The sequence below is a fragment of the Rhyacophila brunnea genome, unplaced genomic scaffold, assembly GCF_057557595.1.
Source record: "Rhyacophila brunnea isolate RB1 unplaced genomic scaffold, BYU_Rbru_1.0 scaffold_136, whole genome shotgun sequence".
NCBI lineage: Eukaryota > Metazoa > Arthropoda > Insecta > Trichoptera > Rhyacophilidae > Rhyacophila > Rhyacophila brunnea.
In genome coordinates this window covers 850987-870604 of record NW_028232792.1, presented here as the reverse complement: position 1 = coordinate 870604, position 19618 = coordinate 850987, and the positions used below count along the sequence as shown (strand labels likewise).

The 19618-nt window shown below is 36.9% G+C and overlaps 1 protein-coding gene across 1 annotated transcript; it reads right to left on the bottom strand.

The window, feature by feature from the left end:
• Positions 1-2374: 2374 nt before the first annotated feature.
• On the bottom strand, positions 2375-13462 carry LOC147076029 (uncharacterized). Its single transcript, XM_085941755.1, has 4 exons — positions 13272-13462; positions 11312-11443; positions 9052-9189; positions 2375-3640 (listed from the first exon to the last, which is right to left on the bottom strand). Exons 1-4 carry the CDS (start codon positions 13425-13427, stop codon positions 2696-2698), a joined length of 1371 nt encoding a protein of 456 aa, XP_085797881.1. The 5' UTR covers positions 13428-13462; the 3' UTR covers positions 2375-2695.
• Between the last annotated feature and the right edge of the window lie 6156 nt (positions 13463-19618).

Sequence of the window (19618 nt, the reverse complement as noted above, 5' to 3'; positions counted from 1 at the left end):
AAGAGATTGAAGACTAAAAGACAAAATATTTAATGATGTTAAATTTTACAAATCCATACGACCAGGAGGAAAACTAAAACATATTCGTAACTAATTTATTCGAGCACTGCAATATAATGGATGGAATAAATGGAAATATTAATTTCAAACTGCGTTTTAGTGATGACTGGCAAGAGCTTCCTGTACGAATAAATTAAAGTAATCACTATTATGCAACCGAAATTTATTCTTTGACAGCCTCCCTCAACTATATCAAGAAAGGCTTAAAATAAAATTAAATAAGTACGAATAGGTACCTTCAGTCGTTGAAAGCAAGTATGGAGGCTGATTGCCACTATTTTTTTTCTAATCTGCCATTTGAAACCTAACTTGAATACACTTTGATTATGTAAGTCTTTTTTCGTTCATTTATGCAATGCCTATTTCCCCTATGTATAATTATGTTACACCGAATGTGCGAAATTGACTATTACATGAAATGGGCAAAATTTTCGCTAATTCATGTAATAGTCAAGCCTGTTGCCTTATTCATGAATTAGGTCATTTTTCTGCTGAGTACATGAATTCGCCACGGTATGGAATTCTTGAACTGTCAACATGACAGAAGAAAAAGTAAATTTAATACGGATGGTTTTATCAGTTATAATTGGACATAATATAATAATATTATTATTAGGTTAGGTTAGGTTAGGTTTTGTAATTCTAAAACTATCACAAACATTAAATCGACCATTGCACAATTGATACCCAAGCACGAATCAAATCGCGAAAATACTTTTCAATAAAATTCTTGCATTTGATACATTTAGTTTAGTTGCAAAAAATACCACCGTAGCGCTACTATCTAATTTGTCCAAGACATGAAGTAGGCAGAAAAATTACTGCCGATTTCACGAACTCTCCAGATATTTTGTCTAATTCATGAATAAGGCAACGGGCTTGCATTTTTCATGATTTAGGCAAAATTTTGACCATTTCATGTAATATTCAATTTCGAACATTGGGCGTAACATATACAATTTTCCAACGTAAACAAACTTGGTAAGTACTATTTATTTTAATTCAAACATTGTAACTCCCAGCTCAAATCTAAAAAAAAAACAAAAGCAAACCATGTAACCCTCTATATTCTTTATTAATAAATATTTGGTAAAAATGACCAGATTTACGCATTTATAACATTAAACTACTGATAGCATTTTTTCAAAATTTTCCTAAACCTGTCCGTTAAATTTTAATATTTTCTTCCTCCTGTAAAGTTGGTCAATATGGAGTTACAAGTTCCGCGCATTTAGGTGACGATATGTAGCAATTTTGTAATATTACATAAGTAAATTAAATTATTTCAGATATCAAGTTCTTCTAAAATTGTGGATGCAGACAGGCGGGAGAGATGGGTGCACTCTCAATATTATTTATTGCGTGGGAAGCATTATTTCTTGGAAAATGATTTCATGAGAGGTGGACACATTATCCAGCTGAAAGAGTCCTCAATACCATCAATATTCGATTTTTTGTATGAATATATTATGATATTGATATGATTGAATATGATAATATTATGTTAAATAGACAAAATATTGTAATTATTAACTATGTAATTAAATTTTCAACATACCTACCTATATATTGTGTCTAGTGGGCTTATATAAACAAATAATTTATAAACAATAATATGTCAAAAACGAACCCATGTTATATTTTTATTTCATAAAATATTTTAAAAATACACATTTGTAAATAGGTAGGTAATATAATAAACTTTTTTGTTTGTTTGTAAATAACTGTGTAATTATTTGTGTTTTTTATTACCAGTTTTATCTAAACAATAATACTATGTTATTTTATATAGAACAATATGTAAAAACAAGATCATATTTTTATTCCAAGATTAATCCATTTGCGTTCTCTGTTGTCTTTTTTGTGAGAAGCAAAACCTATACATTTTCAACATTATGAAAACGCGTACAGTCCTACAATCTTATCTAAAGAACGGTCAAAAATGGAACTACGGACTATCATTTTTATTAATTTTGAAATTAATTTAATTTACTGGGCCAACGTTAAATATGCGTTCTTTGAAATGAGTTATGACCAAGTACTTAAAAACCATTTTTAAATACCACGGTTGAAAAATTTATACGTTGACTAAGAATCAAGTCAATTCAAAGAATTGGATACAATTGTTTCATTAATATTATCGATTTTTCCTACTACTGTGTTCTGTGAAAGATCATTCAGTGTATGGCACTTCATAATAAACAAATATCGAAGCCAGTTGGCAGATGTATACTTAGAAGCAGCCATGCAGCTCGCATTGGAAAAAATGAGTATTGAGGAATTATCTTTTGCATTATTTTTAAAACACATAAATAGATATATTTAAAAGTATTTATTTTATCAAATAGTCTTTTCTATAAATAAATTGATCAATTTTTTCAATACCTAAATAAAATTTGGCTTTAATTTTTTCAATTACAACAAAAGTGAAATTTGGTTCGGCCGCCTGACGTTTCCACAGAACTGTTAATTTTAATTGTGCGGCCACAGTTAAATTTCACGTGAGAAACACTGATATAGATGATTAATAAATACATTAGATCAGTGTTACATAGGACAGAGAATTCGAAAATGTTAAAGGCATAATCAAATCATAATCATCAATATTTCGAAAGGGAGGTATAAAAAACTAAAACTAGAAGAATTGACTGTTTAAGAGGTTTACAACTGAATGACGTGTCTTTTTATGCAATTTCATGCTATAATATGTCCTACATGAGTAATTACAATGAAGACATTTGAATGGCATTTCACCAGCATGAGTAATTTTGTGTATTTTCAAAGAACTGGATGATATACATGAGTAATCACATTGGTCACATTTAAATGGCTTTTCACCAGAATGAGTCATTTTGTGTGCTTTCATGTTACTTAACTGAATACACGAGTAATCACATTGATTACATTTATATGGCTTTTCCCCAGAATGCGTCATTTTGTGTACTTTCAGATTACTAAATTCTATACAAGAGTAATCACATTGGTCACATTTAAATGGCTTTTTACCAGAATGAGTCATTTTGTGCCTTTTCATGTCACTAGATCTTATACATGAGTAATTACATTGGTCACATGTATATTGCTTTTTACCAGAATGAGTCATTTTGTGCCTTTTCATGTCACAAGATCTTATACATGTGTAATTACATTGGTTACATTTATGTAGCTTTTCCTTAGAATGATTCATTATGTTTAGATTCTTGAAACCATATCGAATGCCTTTGAAATTTTCCATTTTACCCGCTATTGATTCTTTATGAAACGCTTCGTGAAGCTTCAATAGAGATAACGATGCAAAAAAATCAAAACAAAAACTGCACGCAAAATTTGCTTTATTAAACGATTTTTTTTCTAGTTTTATTACGGCTACTAATAATTTGGGGTCTATGGCGTAAGATTGTGTATGCTTACGTTTAGCAGTGGGACTGTCTATATTAGTAATCATTTCATATGGCCTCAATTCTTTTTTAATTTCTTGAGAAGCAATCTGTATTTCATCGTATGGCTCCTGTTCTTCTATGATTCTCTCTGGCAATCTGAGAGTAGCGGAATGTGCCATGGTAGTGGATGCAGGAATGAACTATAAGAACGTGAAGCATCGCATTAACATATAGGCATACGACATAGGTATATCAGAGAATATTATTTAAAACATCACACACCTTAAAGATTTATGTAAAAATCTTGACATACAGGGAGAATAGAATTTACAGAAAGAAATGGTCTGTTGATAAGTTATATCGGTATCTTTATTTCAAGTAAATACGCATGGATCATAAATATATCATTTCAGACGATTGTTTATATTCCCAACACTACATTATAATGTATGTTAAGCGCAACCCACATTGAGGTGCATGTCGCCTACTGTCACGCTGTCGCCACTGATGAAGAGTGCCTACTGTAATGCATTAGTAATTTGAATTATTATTAATTATTCATGCTAATTTCAATTAACATTAACAGTTTCTATGTGTGCGTATGTTAAATTACATGCGGCATGACATCCATTGATAATAGAACCCAACCTGCAGACCATAGATAATATACAACGTTCTTATCGCAAATACATGTCAACCGCTAAAAAAAAATATGATTTTGATATGACATTCGAAAAGTGCAGGCATATTGTGGAGTATGATAAAAACGTTCAAAACGTCATGCAGGTGTCGCTACAGTGCCGTTCAATGTGAAGTGACCCCATTGTTGTTTTAGTGATTACGGAAGATTTTGCCAACTGACAATGTTCGTTTAAAGGTTCAAAATGTGCTACGGGGTAGGAGCATCAGTCTGATAACATTTTCAACACCAACAACGACATTACACACTTTTTTCCCGTAGCGGCAGCCCGTGACAGAATGCGAAATGCACCTCAATTTGGGTCACGTTTAACACTACGTAGGGTATGTGTAAGACCTTAAAAATTAAAATGAATACAAAAATGGAATTGGTTCAATTGCTCGCATTATTAAAGTCAGCTGTTGACCGAGTGGAAGCTCTTCAGAATGTAATCGCTATTGGATTGTGTGACAAATGCAGCTGTCATCTGGAGTCCATTTCCTTGGAGCAGCCATCGACTATTACCACTGCTGTACAGCCAATCTCTCCGGTCAGTCCAGTCCCTGCTGTCCGTTCTAGGACAACAGTCATTATAAGGTCGAAAACAAAAAAATTAACCATGAGTAAGCCACCTGTCGCTCCCAGCTGTGCGGAAACAGTTAATGTAGTGGCTTTACCGGCCACACCGGCCCCTTTCCAAGGCAATTTGTCGCAGTCAGCCGGCACTGATGATAAAATATGGACCACGGTGGAAAGCAGCAAACGTCAAAACAACAAGTTTACCAAAGCAGCTGTTAACATTAGAGGTACCAAATCAGGCACTGCCTCCTGCTCTGGTATCGAGAAGACAAAATTAATTCACGTTTGGTCGCTTCATCCTGATACTACCGTGGAGGCATTGACTAGTTTTTTAAACGACAGTGTAGCTGGTGTGAAAATATCTGTTCATAAACTTCTAACAAAGAAGAATTATGCTTCATTTAAAGTTGTCGTTCCGGAGTCGGATGTAAACAAATTTATGATACCCAATATTTGGCCTGTTAACTCGGTCGTAAGCGAGTGGCAGTGGAAACGGCCTTCTCGTAGTCCGAAACTGTGACGTCCAAATAATATTAATTCATTTCAGAAGCTAAATATCTATTATCAAAACGTTCGGGGTCTTCGAACTAAGTCCGTTGATCTGCGAAATGATGTTCTAGCATCTCACTTTACAGTCATATGTCTGAGCGAAACTTGGCTCAACGACTCAATGTGTGATTCCGAGCTGTTTGATGAAAGATATCTGGTATTTCGTTGTGACCGTAGATTTGGACAGAGAGGTGGTGGCGTTCTCATTGCTGTACGCTCCGACCGAGTGGACAGTATATCTGTTGTTGACTGTCACTTTGCTGCAGCTGTTGACGTCGTTATTATTCGATTACGGTGCAATGGGTCATTTTTCATTGTTTGTTGCGTGTATTTTCCACCGCGATCGTCTCGCGATGCATATAATTCGTTCTTTTCATACTTCGAAAAATTGCCAGTTGAAAATTGCATAACCATCATTGGTGATTTTAATTTGTATTCATCCTCGACAAATATCGATCTGGAGTTTGCTCATTTTTAGTCCTGTATGAATCTCAAGCAGTTTTCAGAGATTAGAAATGTAAAATCGCGAATTTTGGACTTAGTTTTGGCGGATTCAGATTGTTGTGTACCGGTACATGCCTGTGCCGACCCACTTATACCTGAAGATGCATATCACCCCGCGCTCTCAATAGATTTGCCATTAAATTCTTTACGGTTCACAAATAGTCGTATTCAACATCATAATTTTGGAAATGGAGACAGTGAATGTATTGAATCGAAGTTTATTAATAATAATTTGTGGAACTTCTTTAAGGGCGACCTATTGCATATGTATTACGAATTTCAGAATGTTGATTGGGAAATTTAATATTCAATTAGTGACGTCAATGCTGCAGTGAAGGTATTTTACCAATGTATATAAAATGTATTTGACAAGTCATTCTTTATAAAAAAATCATCGGGCTCTTCGCGCAACTACCCAAAATGGTTCAATTTTGATTTAATTAAAAACATTCGACTAAAGCACTTGCATCACAAAAAATGGAAGAAATCGAAGTGTCTCAGCGATTATATTTTATTTTCTAATCTGCGTAGGAGTGTGCATCGTTCCATCGGTGCTGCGTATAAGTCATACATTGATGGTATCGGGGGGAAGTTAGCGTCAGATCCTAAATCATTTTGGAATTACGTTAGAAGTACGCGCGACTCTTCTGCTCAATTATCATCTATGTCTCTGGAAGGGAATGTTTTGAGTGGCTCCCAGTCCATTGCTAACGGTTTCGCTCAATATTTTATGTCTGTATATTCTAAAGCTCCTTCGATATTGCCTTCTGGATGAGACTGACATGGTGTATGCTTTCTCTCGACTATATCCAAAATCCTCAGTAGGTCCTGATGGTATCCCCCCTTGGATTTTAAAGGGCTGTCATAAGTTGTTAACTGACCCCCTACTATATTTATTTAATCTCAGCCTAAGTACTTCTGTCTTCCCAGATTGTTGGAGCCTAACCCGTATTCGTTCGGTGCACAAAAAAGGCTCGCGCTCTGAAATAATAAATTTTCGCCCGGTGGCTGTTCTATCTGCACCAGCTAAGTTATTTGAGTCTATTTTGCATAGGTATATTTATAAACATGTAGATGGTCAACTGACTGACGCTCAGCATGGATTTCGATCAGCTCGGTCAACAGTTACAAACCTTATGACGTATACTAAGTACATATCTCATTCGCTGAACGTAAATTGTCAAGTGGACGCAATTTATACAGATATGTCAAAGGCTTTTGATAGGGTAGATCATGATATTCTCAATAACAAATTAAGTGCAGTAGGTGGATCTATAAATTTTATCAACTTTTTCAAATCTTACTTTTCGCATCGCTGTCAATATGTGGAGTATGCAAGGTGTAGATCCGACGTCTTTCAAACTTATTCAGGTGTTTCCCAAGGATCAAATCTTGGTCCAATTATGTTTCTTATATTCATCAATGACATTGTCAATGTTATAAATGGAATCCAGTTTTTACTCTTTGCAGACGATTTAAAATTATATGCGTCAATTCACAGTGAATTAGATTGTCACATATTACAAAATAATCTCAACTCAATTGAAATTTGGGCGAAAAAAAATAAACTCGAATTTAATACTGATAAATGTGTGTGTATTAGCTTTTCAAAATCAAGATCTCCAATTATTTTCAACTACAATATGTCAAATAGATTACTGAACCGTCAATCAGAAATTAAAGACCTTGGCATATTGTTTGACTCACGTTTATCATTTCGCTCGCACATCACTTCTACGGCATTGCGTGCGAGCAAGCTTCTAGGATTAGTCATGAGACAAGCCAAGTCATTCAAGAATCCAACTGTTTTACGTACACTCTATGTGTCGTTAGTACGGAGTATTCTTGAGTATGGCTCCATCATCTGGAGTCCTTATGAAGTTTCCTATAAGCTTGTTTTAGAGCGTGTTCAGAAAAAATTTCTTCGTCATCTCTATTTTAAAGTTTATAATTATTTTCCTTTTGACACCTTCTCAAACGAGTATTTTCCGACTAACTTTCTTCAAGGCATGCTCGCCTTTCATTCTCTTGAAGCTCGTAGGTCACTTCTGCTCTTAAAGCATTTTTCCCTGCTCTCACGTGGTATCATTTTCAATCCCGATATTCTAGAAAATTTAAATTTTTACACACCCGTCAATTACATGCGTGGTCGCAGCCATGACCTATTTTGGGTGAAAGCTGGTTCCTCATGTCAGGCTCACCAGGCACCAATAGCGAGGGCTGTGCGGTTGGTCAATGCACTCCCTAGAGATGTAGATATTTTTGGCGATCCATTATATATTGTTTTTTAAATTCTATTTTATTGTTTAATTTGTACTTTTTGAATCATTGTTGTTTTCTTAAATTTTATTTCTTTTGTATAAAACTATTTTTGCTTTCTTTTTTTCCTCCACTTTGTTTTTTCTGATTTTCCTAACTGATTACTTGTAATTTTTATTCTAAATGTCATGTTGTGAACGTCCTGAATTAATAATTTGTCTGTTTTTCAAATAAATAAATAAAAATAAATAAATAAATTAAGATAGCACTTATACGGAATCTGGCTAAATGTGTTTACTTTACCTTATGGGATTCATAATAAAACACAAGTCTCCCATCTATTTTGATCAAATAATCCTAATTCTATTTATATTCGCTGACGACCTACATATTTTTTTAGCAGCAGACTAGGACTTCTTCCTGTCATACTAACTATATTGTTAAAAAATCATAGAATATTGTAAAAGTAATTGATTTACTAGTATGCATTATAAATAAGAGCATCGGGGTTGCGGACTCTAATATTTACTTCGGGGCTTAGTGTCAGGAAGATACTCGTATAGTACGACAACATCTTTTTGGTTACGTGTTAAAACTGTGAACTAACATGCTCCGCCCATTTTTACCCGCAATTCCATTATAAACTAACAAACTCCTCCCATTTAGTAGACAACAGCGCCTAGAAGCGTAGCCAAGAAGAAGTTGTCATACAATAGTTAAAATCAACTTCCTGGAAATTAGTATGCGATTTAATAGTGGAAGGGTTGTGAAAATAACAATGAGTTAAGTATATTATATAAATTTAAAAATAATAAAAAAAAACCATAAAAGTAATATATTTTTTTTGGCATACCCTACTATCAGTTTATGTATGATATAGCAAACGAGCAGTATTCCTCACATACAGGCTGTTCCCATGCATATAGTCACCAAATTCCATATGACCAGGTGCTTGAGGTAAAATGCCGAATGTTGCATGGAAATAAAGACGTTTGAACTATTTTAAGATCCAGTGTATCCAGCATAAATTAGATTATATACCTGATTTGCTGGATTGCATTCCGAATAAGAGCAACCGGGTTGTGGATCCTCATGAATGCTTTGGCTCATTGTATCTTCAACATACTCCACTTTGAAATCAACTCCAGGAAAATTAATATCAGATTGTTTCGTGGCCTCCTGAAAAAAACAATAATTTATAAGTAACTACATTTTAAAATAAAACAAATCGGTTATTTTATGAGGGTGCAGCCAACGATCGATATTGGCAAATCTGGTAGGAGATCGTTCTATAACGCAGTGCTCCGCAACCGGTGTGCTGCGGCGCAATGCTCCCAAAAAAACAATACATATAATTTTGTATATTAGGTATACAATACTTAGTTAATAGCCAAATATTCGTACATGGATGGTAATATATTTGAGCACCTATATTTACTTAATAAAAAAATGCAAGATCAGAATGAAAATATATCGACATGCTCTGCTAAAGTAGAAGATGTAAAGACTAGGATCTCTACAAATGTACCAAAGGACCTACTAGACCACCACTGAAAACAAGCACTTAATTTTGGATCCATCTCAAAAACATTGAACTTTCTGCAAAAGAAATTTCATCATTACTTACATACAATCAATACGACTGGATGCGAACCCTTCTGGAAACAAGGCCGAAAATAGAAGCACTTTCCCTATAAACTCTAGAGGAATTTGTTGAATTGAGAAACAACGGGACGCTAAAACAGAAGTTCGCCGATGTTCCATTGGCTATTTTCTGGATTTCGGTTAATAAAGAATATCCTCGGATTTCCGACAAGACTATCGCAGTTCAGCTCCATTTTCTACGACATACCTAGGTGAGAAAAGTTTTTCAACTCAAGTTATAATTAAAAATAAAAATCCGTCTTGCTTGAAGGGTCTTGACCGAGAACTTCGTGTGCTCTTTCAAATACTAAGTTAAAATATTTACGTTCAATGAAACAAGCTGAGTTATCACATTAATTAGTTATTATATTGATAATACAAATACTTAGAAATATGTACCATTTAGTTATTTGTCGTGTGATATGTTGCTTGTACGTATATTTAATTATTTATCAAATAAAAAAAACGTAAATTAATGTAATTTTAGTGCATGTTCCCCACAAGGGGGGCTGACAGGGCTCTAGCCTGGGGACCGAGGCTCAGAGGGGGCCGGCGTGGCAGGTCAACCATATAAGTGAGATAAACACAAATTAAAAATGTGCTCTAATAGGATATATATATATATAATATAATAGGATAAAAATTATTATTATTACTTATGTCAATTTACTCGACAAATAATAAAATTATTCTTCATCCGACAACTATCCATAGATCAAGTGAATATATTAATAAATACAAAAAATCGCTAAACATACAATCAATACCATTGATTTTATCTCGAACACCATTTGAAAAACGCTATTTTAGAGTCTCACACAGAGCGTTGGAGCAGGAGCACGGAGCAGAGGAGCAATGAGGTTTTACCCGGAGCAGGAGCGGAGCTGGAGCACTGAATATATGTAGTGCTCCACTGCTCCGGATGTTTTTTTTATTATTAAATTTTCATCCTATAATCCGTGGTATATAAAAGGTTCTGCTCCAACGCTTCGGTATCACATGGACTTTAACCTTAGCGATAGGTAGCGGGTCCCGCCAAAAATCCTGACTTGGGGTCCCCCTTCAGGATGTTGGGTCCATATTTTGGTATATAAATTGCTATACGTGTGGTGTGCCGTGGAATTCTGAGAAGATCTTTGGTGTGCTGTGGGCGAGAAAAGGTTGCGGAGCACTGCTATAACGCACATCATGTGCGGGCTTTTATTTCGCCTGCAGTTACCGTATGAAGAAGCATGCGTAAGGTGAAAGTACTGCATGTTGTAAGGAAAGTGTAACAACTGAGGTGTAGGTAAGTCCATTGTACATGGAATTCAGAATGACCTAAACGATGGGAGTTAAACACCATAGCAAACAAAATATTACGTAGGTACTGAGAAATTCAACGGTGGTCAAGCAGATCGTTTTGTTTTTATTAATAAAACATCGGCTTTTATTTATTCACGTTGTAAAATTTAAACTAATTCAGATGGTAAATCAATGGGATATACAACGGTTGGACTTGAGTAGTTATTTTTTTTATTTGTTGTAGAACAGACAAAAAAATATAAAAACTATTAGGTATACTTTTTTAATTAATAATTAATATTTCTGGAATTCAGTTCATTCCATCTCTTACACGATCAGTATTTCTGTCACTATTTAAAATAAAACTACTTACCCGATTCGCTCGCTCTGAATGAGACCAATCCTGTTGCGGATCTTCATAATTTTCTTCAATAAACTCAGTCTTGATGTCAATTAGCTGAGTGTCTGACTTCAATGGTATTATTGCCGGATCTGAAACAATAGTCTGAAAAACAAAATATTTTGTTATAAAATCAAGAATATTTTTAAGAAGACCGACAACACGTGTGAAGCTCGAACACACACTTGAGGGGTCTCAGCTCTTACATTCTGAATGTGGACATGGTGTGTCTGTCATTATCTAACGACAAACTTCAATAAGAACGAGTATTTTAAAATATAATGACAACAAGCATATTGCAAACAATAATAATATGTACTGATCTACGATATTATTTGAATTGTCAATATCAATTATTCATAACTAGTACCTATAAATTAATTTGAAATAAAACAAAATATTATTATGAATATAAATGGAGGAAACTTGTCGATATTCAATTATGTCGGCCAATTGAATCGCTATTAACCGGTTATATGCCGGGAGTTTTAGTATGGCCGTGCATGAAGGGCCGCGATTTTCTTTTAAAAAATAAAACCTAATAAATATATATTTTTTGGCAATAAATTAATAGTATATCATATAGATTTACTAAATTAATGCACTATTTGTCACCTGCTTCGCCATTTATTAAAAAAAATCATAACCAAATATTTCAAAAAACGTCAGGGTTGTCACAAAAATTACACACGATTATAAAACTATCATAAAAGAAATAAACTATAAAATCACAATATTTCAGTATTCCACCCATGAAACAAAGTTTGGTTAGCAATGCAAATATCACGAGACAACTGACTGATATTGTCAACATGTGTGTGTCAACCCTGCTGAGCGACACATATCGGTAACGAGATGAAGCTATTTTAAAACACTGATTTTAAGGCAGAAAAATGTTTGTGTAAATACGAAAATATCACACCATGATTCCAAGAGATGTTGCTGTGTATACCATATGTTTGAATTATTAAAATAATTGTCATTGGATAGTAAAAATAGGTGTCAAAGTGGACCGTATATATACGGTCATTTGCTATGGCCGGCACTGCGACCATGGAATTGTACACCGTACCTATATATACGGTCGTGGCATCTAACCGGTCAACCTTTAGAATAAGAATACTCAATGTTAATTAAAAATAAATAAAAAGAACTTTTTGTATACAACATTTTAAATTTTCTGTTGAATTATATAAACTTGACTTGACTAGCTTAAAAGATCAAAAAAATGTGTACTTGTTAAAAAAAATTGTTTCTAGGACCCCAGACCCTTAGCAACTAATAATAGTGGATTGGATTACGGATTTCTTCCGAAATAACTTTTCATACAAAACAGAATTAACTGAAAATGAATTCAATTCTACTTAAAGATGGCTAAAAGTATTTAAAAAATGAATTGGCATCGTGTTCTGATATATTCCAAAAGTTTTAAATGTCTAGCTAGTCACGAAGTTAGTTGAAAATCGATTGCAAGATTTGTACCGGATAAACAACCACCGGACAAATAAGAATACGAGCTAATAAAAACGTTGTAAAATAAATGACGTTCGTGACAACGGACCCTAGAAGAACAAATGAATCCAGTTTCAAAATGGCCGCCAGTAATAAAGCTTGTATTATTATGTGTTCCACTGTCGAGAACAGGAATGTATTTTGTTTTAGTTTCGTTTATCCGGAGTCCCATGTTTACAGCAGCTGACTTTATGTTATGGAAATAAATGCCTTGTTTGTGGGCAATTATATCAATAACAATGTCAATGTTAGGTATGGTATCAATTGTTACGAAAACTCATATTTAAAGGTACCTATGTCGCAATTTGCATACGGTTTTTAGTACACAAAATACATACCTACACTGTTAATTACGCCAGACGACACACGTCTTAAAACAAACAATACTACGACGTACAACAATCCGTTATGAAAAACTAACCTCAAAAGTGTATCCGGCCTCGTCGGTGTCCTCTTGCTTTATGTAGGCAAGCAGCTGGCTGTTAGGATCATGATTCACAGGTACCTCAAACCATTTCTCCGCTTCTGCAACAGGTTCGGAGTCTTCTCGTTCACCTTTAATATCCATTTTATGCATTCAATCGGTCCTAGAGTTTATTGTGGCACACAGAACGTAACAGGCGTGACGTGCGTAAGCATTTCGCCATAGACTAATATACATATACATTTCGCCATAGACAAAAATTTTGCAATTATTATGAAAATTAAATACAAAACTCAACTTTAATTGGTACCTAGGTACATCTCCACATGCCACCTTCCCGTTATAATCTTTCTGGTCCACTGGTTTGCAAACCAAAGCATTTTGTTATGCCAGCGCTCCATTGGCGAGCCAAAAGTCCGATTTGTAAATAATGCTTTGTTACTGATCAACGAACGAATAAAAAAGTCGTGCTGTCAAAAGTGAAAAGTGTCGATTCTCGCAATGTCTTCCGATAATCCTATAATTTTGTGTTATTTATATTTAGACTTGCATTAAGTAATATAGCAGTCAAAACGGCACAAGTTTTACGTTTTCTTTTATGAATTTCATAAATACAAATTTGGTAAATCCCTCATTTTCTAATGTGTAAACTAACAAATTAATCAAAAAAATGTTTAAAACAATAACAGATTTTTTCGGTCCGAATGATTGCGTAGGTATTAATGTTATAATTATCGAATTCGCGTAGTGATCGACGAACGAAGTCTGGCAACACGGAGGGTAAAATATGCTTTGGGCTTTTTGCGCGCGGATCATATTCTCAAGTATGCTAAATTTTGATCATTGACCCAAGTTCGTGCAGCATGCTGATGTTCTTTTCAAACTAAACAGTCGCATTCGACCAATCTGCGGAGCAACATTTGGCAACGTGTGTTTTGTGATTAATGATGACGTCACACCGACGTATTCAATACGTTGCAGGCGGACGAGTTTTGACGTGAGAGCCAGCTTATAAAGGTTCAGGAGAAAATTTATATTATGTTGGTTGTACTTATATTAAAACATTTTATTATTCGAATTTGACTTTGAAGTCCTTGAGATAGGGTTTGCTCTTTCTTCTTCGCGTGAGGATATATTCTACTAATTTATTTTCCCTTTTCTTGTCGTTGGTCGTTCCTGTTTTTATTTACTGGTCATACCCGCGCGTAAATTTTTTATGTATGTAATTTGGGATTCTTTTGTCTTCATTATGGATTTGCCTTTTGACAGTTTCAAATGTAGCCTATGATTTGACATTTCTAATTATCAAAAAAATTATCTTGGACGAACGTTAAGTGATAGTTAAGTGAACGTTAAGTGATCAGTGATTATGGCGCAACATCTGAATTACCGTGAGGAGGATATTCTAAAAGCAATGGACAATACGAGCGTCGATTAAGATGCTAATGTTTGAGGTATCCTCGTTACGTACCTTATTTCAGCAGGGGGACCAGCAAGGAGTGCCACAACGCCCAAAAAACAATTCTTGCCCCCATGGTCGTAGAGTTAGATCTAAATGACAAGTTGCGTCGGTGCGACCACTCGTCATCAGCTAACCATCTGACGAAGAGGACCATCGCGGCCCTCCAGAATGCGATGTTTTCCCATCGGGACAGCTTCTGAAAGCGTATGCAAGGGTTAGTGGATTGGGCAACCAATCCTCAAAAAATCATAACAGCGATGAGCCTATACCAAAAAATCGAAGGGGGTTTTGGGGACAACACATAATAAAATTTGCGAGAACATGACTCAGGTCCTTACCGGAAGGATACCTTCACTCGGGAGGCACTATCAAGGATTCCTCCGAGCTTAAAGCCCGGAAGGCCCTCGAACTCAAATTATGGCCGGGGTACTCCCAAGGGGCGACGTCCTGTGGGAAGGGAGTTCTCCATCGGAGGTACGGGCTCCACCAGGGATCCGTACTCTAAGCGAAGGTGACCGCATCTGGACGACCAATAACATTGGGGACCGCCTAAGAGACTTTCGTGGAGTCTGGATGGCGTAGTGTACCCCCCCCCCCCCAACATTGGTAAAAAATAATAGCCGTAGCCCGCATACCTTTTGTGCGGATACCACTATTGGTAAGTCCTTCTTTACTTTTACGGAAAGATTTTAAAACGCAACAATCAGCAGAGGTCACTCTCGAGATCGAGGACTTAAAGAACTCAGGGGTTCTAGAAGAAGCGGGTCAAACCCCCAGTTTTTCTGTCAACCCTGTTTCTGATCAAGAAAAAAGACGGGGCTCTATGCCCTGTTTTCAACCGAAAGCGTTTGAATGCTATCCTACAGCCAAAGCCATTCAAACTAATTCACCATTACGAGGTTGCAGCCGTCTTACAAACAGAAGACTGGCTAGTAATAATAGATCTAAGCCAGGCGTCCCTCCAGGTACCAATGGCTTCCCAACATCGTCGATTTGTTCGACTAGCCTATCAAGGGGAGCTCCTACAATTCACGTGACTCCCGTTCGTGCTGCCAACCGCTCCGACTATGTTGGCATCCCTGACCAATTGGGTCGCCGAACGCCTACGAAAGAATGGCTGAGAATATTCACTAACCTAGACGACTTCTTAGTAGCCAACCAATACGAGAAACAGTCTCGGTTCAGGTGGAATACAGGATAACCTTCCTACAGTCTTTAGGGTGGTTAATAAATATTAAAAGATCCTGTCTGAACCCAAGCCAACAATGAGGGTCCCTGGACATCACGTAGGACACACACACCAAGCGGAGGTTCCTGTCGCCGGAGAATTGTGTAGCACTCCGTCACCATCTGCTAATGCAGGTACAAAAAGGCAGTTGGTCCCTCAGACAGGCACATATCCAATCCCTTCTGGGGCGACTCAACTTCACATCCTACCTCCACGAGGAAGGTTGCATTGCCGACGGCTACAACGCTCCAGTCATCAATATGGCCGAGGTCCCATCCTCGCCAATTGATGACAATCCCACCACAGGCCCAACGGGACATCACGTGGTGGCTCTAGGCGATAGGATCCTCAGAGTTGACATAACGCAGGTACAAAAAGGCAGTTGGTCCCTCAGACAGGCACATATCCAATCCCTTCTGGGGCGACTCAACTTCACATCCTACCTCCACGAGGAAGGTTGTATTGCCGACGGCTACAACGCTCCAGTCATCAATATGGCCGAGGTCCCATCCTCGCTAATTGATGACAATCCCACCACAGGCCCAACAGGACATCATGTGGTGGCCCTAAGCGAAAGGATCCTCAGATTTGACACAACGCGGGTACAAAAAGGCAGTTGGTCCCTCAGGCAGACACATGTTCAATCCCTTCTGGGGCGACTTAACTTCGCATCCTACCTCCACGAGGAAGGTTGCATTGCCGACGGCTACAAAGCTCCAGTCATTAATATTGTCGAGGTCCCATTCTCGCCAATAGACGACAATCCCACCACAGGCCTAACAGGACATCATGTGGTGGCTCCAGGTGATAGGCTCCTCAGAGTTGACACACATCAATCACTTCCTGATGACAGACGCAGCTGACACAGGCTAGGGAGCCCAACTGAATGAACACCACCTATCAGGTACGTGGGAACAAGACCAGTTACCATGGCATGGCATTCCAACAGGAAGGAAATGTTTGCAATTCAATCTCAGGTACAATCAATCATAGGATCAGTGGGTCTATTCTATGCTTATCGACCGCTAAAATGATAAAGTGAAAAATATTATCAAACTTAGGGTAGGTTTGTATCAAAATATTAGCACTTATTGTAACAATTACACGAAGCCGGTTTTTATTGTTGCAATAAGTGCTATATTTTAACAGCACCTATCTTGCTGCTGTTAAAATATCGCACTTATTGCAACAATAAAAACCGGCTTCGTGTAATTGTTACAATAAGTGCTAATATTTTGATACAAACCTACCCTAAGTTTGATACTATTTATCAATTTAGTGTTCGATAAGTATAGAATAGACCCACTGATCTGCTTCTGCAGACAGACAACAAAACAGTGGTGCCATACATCAACAACGAGGGCGGCACAAAATCTGTTACCCTCCTAAACCTATGCCGACAGACACTAGTATTTACCAGTCTAGCCAACATCATGTTTACTACATTATACACAACTGCGTGGCAGATCATCTCTCCCGCAGACAACTCATTCCCGAATGGCACCTCATCAACACCGCAACCACCCCCCTGTTTCTGTTCCCGAGGTGGATTTATTCGCAAGCGAAACAGCACATGTCATTGCAACGTATGTGTCACGAGACGTTACAGACAGTGGCGCGCTGTTTCACGACGCCTTCAGCCGAGTGTATGACTTCAGATTGGCGTGAATATTTCCCCCACCAAACTTAATTTCACGAGTCCTAGCGCACCTGAACTCAGAAAAAGGGAAGTACTTACTAGTGGCACCGAGCTGGAAATAATGCTTTTGGGGAGTGGACTTACGAAAAAGGGCGATAGTACCTCCTTATACAATGCCGCACCTACATACGACACTAGTAGGTATGGAGACCAACCGTCCACCTCCAAGGACCCAGGACCTGTTCCTTCAACTATGGCTAATTTCGGGTGGGGTGGAAATAACATCAAATTGAATGGTGGAAGAAAGGGCACTCCTTACTTTCAGATGGCGGCCTTCGACTCTAAAAACTTACAAACCAGCTTGGAACAAATGGAAGACAATGACATGAGTAACAAGAACCTAATGGATCATAATAGCCCTCAACGAATGGAATTGGCCAGATACCTAGGCAACATGCACAAAAAGAGGGTTTCTCGTACAACACCATCCTGGTGCATAAGTCAGCCATAACCACTTTTTGCAAACCGATTATCATTGTAGATATCAGCATCAACGTGGTAGTACAACACAATATATTACAGGCAATTTCGGTACATAAAACGAAACCCGTCAAACCACCGGTTTGGGATCCAGGACGAGTGGTAGATCATCTTAGGAAAACAACACCGGTGGAGTACAACCTATTCGAAACCTCTCGCAGGACAGCTACCTACTCGGCTGCTTCTCGCATCGGGACGAAGGGTTCATGGCCTCACACTACTAATAGTAGACAATGGATTGGTGGAAAAACGTGACTACATAATTGTATGGCCAATGTTTGGCGCAAATACAAATACCGCCAAGCATCGTCAATCGGAATGGAAGCTAAGCGCTTCCACGTGTCAAAACATCGACCCAGTATTATTCTGGTTACGGAAACTCGTCTGCATGTCAAACCCTAGGAGAGGGGAAGGTAGGGATATTTCGGAATTATTTATATCTTCAAGAGGATCACCAAAACCAGCCACCAGGACAGTTATAGGGAATTGGATAAGGTCAGTACTGTTGGAAGCAGGGGTACAAGAACCACCAGGCAGTGTCCGCTCAGTGGTGACTTCCTTAAACTGTACATATACCCAATGATAATCTTAAAGAGAGGTATCTGGCGTAGTGAGTCAACATTTCACGACAACTACCAGAGAACGATGGATACACCACCATCAGAAGGGGAAAAGAACCCATTAACTTCTCTATTCAACCATATACATGGAAAGTCACGATGGTCTTTTACCTCGTCAATGAATCATTGTCACATACAGGAATTTGGCATACCCAACACCAGGTGATAACAAACAGATATCTCAAGGACTTCAAAGTCAAATTCGAATAATGAAAGGAGTTTTACCTACCAATAAAACTCTTATTATTCATGTTGACTTTGAAGTCCAGGTAACTTCTACCTGGTTCCTTGAGTCATATCATAATGAAGACAAAAGAATCCCAAATTACATACATAAAAAATTTACGCGCGGGTATGACCAGTAAATAAAAACAGGAACGACCAACGACAAGAAAAGGGAAAATAAATTAGTAGAATATATCCTCACGCGAAGAAGAAAGAGCAAACCCTATCTCAAGGACTTCAAAGTCAACATGAATAATAAGAGTTTTATTGGTAGGTAAAACTCCTTTCATTATGCCGTAGGTAGGTATTACAATAATTTTATCAATAAACCTATTTGAATAACAACAGCTGAGAATAAAATTACCATGACTACCCAAAATTATACTTACAAGAATAATTAATCAACTTCTAATTAATAATAAGTAATTTTATTAAGAAATCTTAATAATCTCATATTATTCAAATAGTGGGTAATTTAGCAATACCTACCTAGGTATCTATTATTTTATTATTGCCGCAATATTGTTGCAAAAGAAACTTCGCATTAAAGCTGACATTAAACTATCAATTTTATTATTATCATTATTTTTACCAATATTGTATACCTAATACATCGTAATATTTTTACAG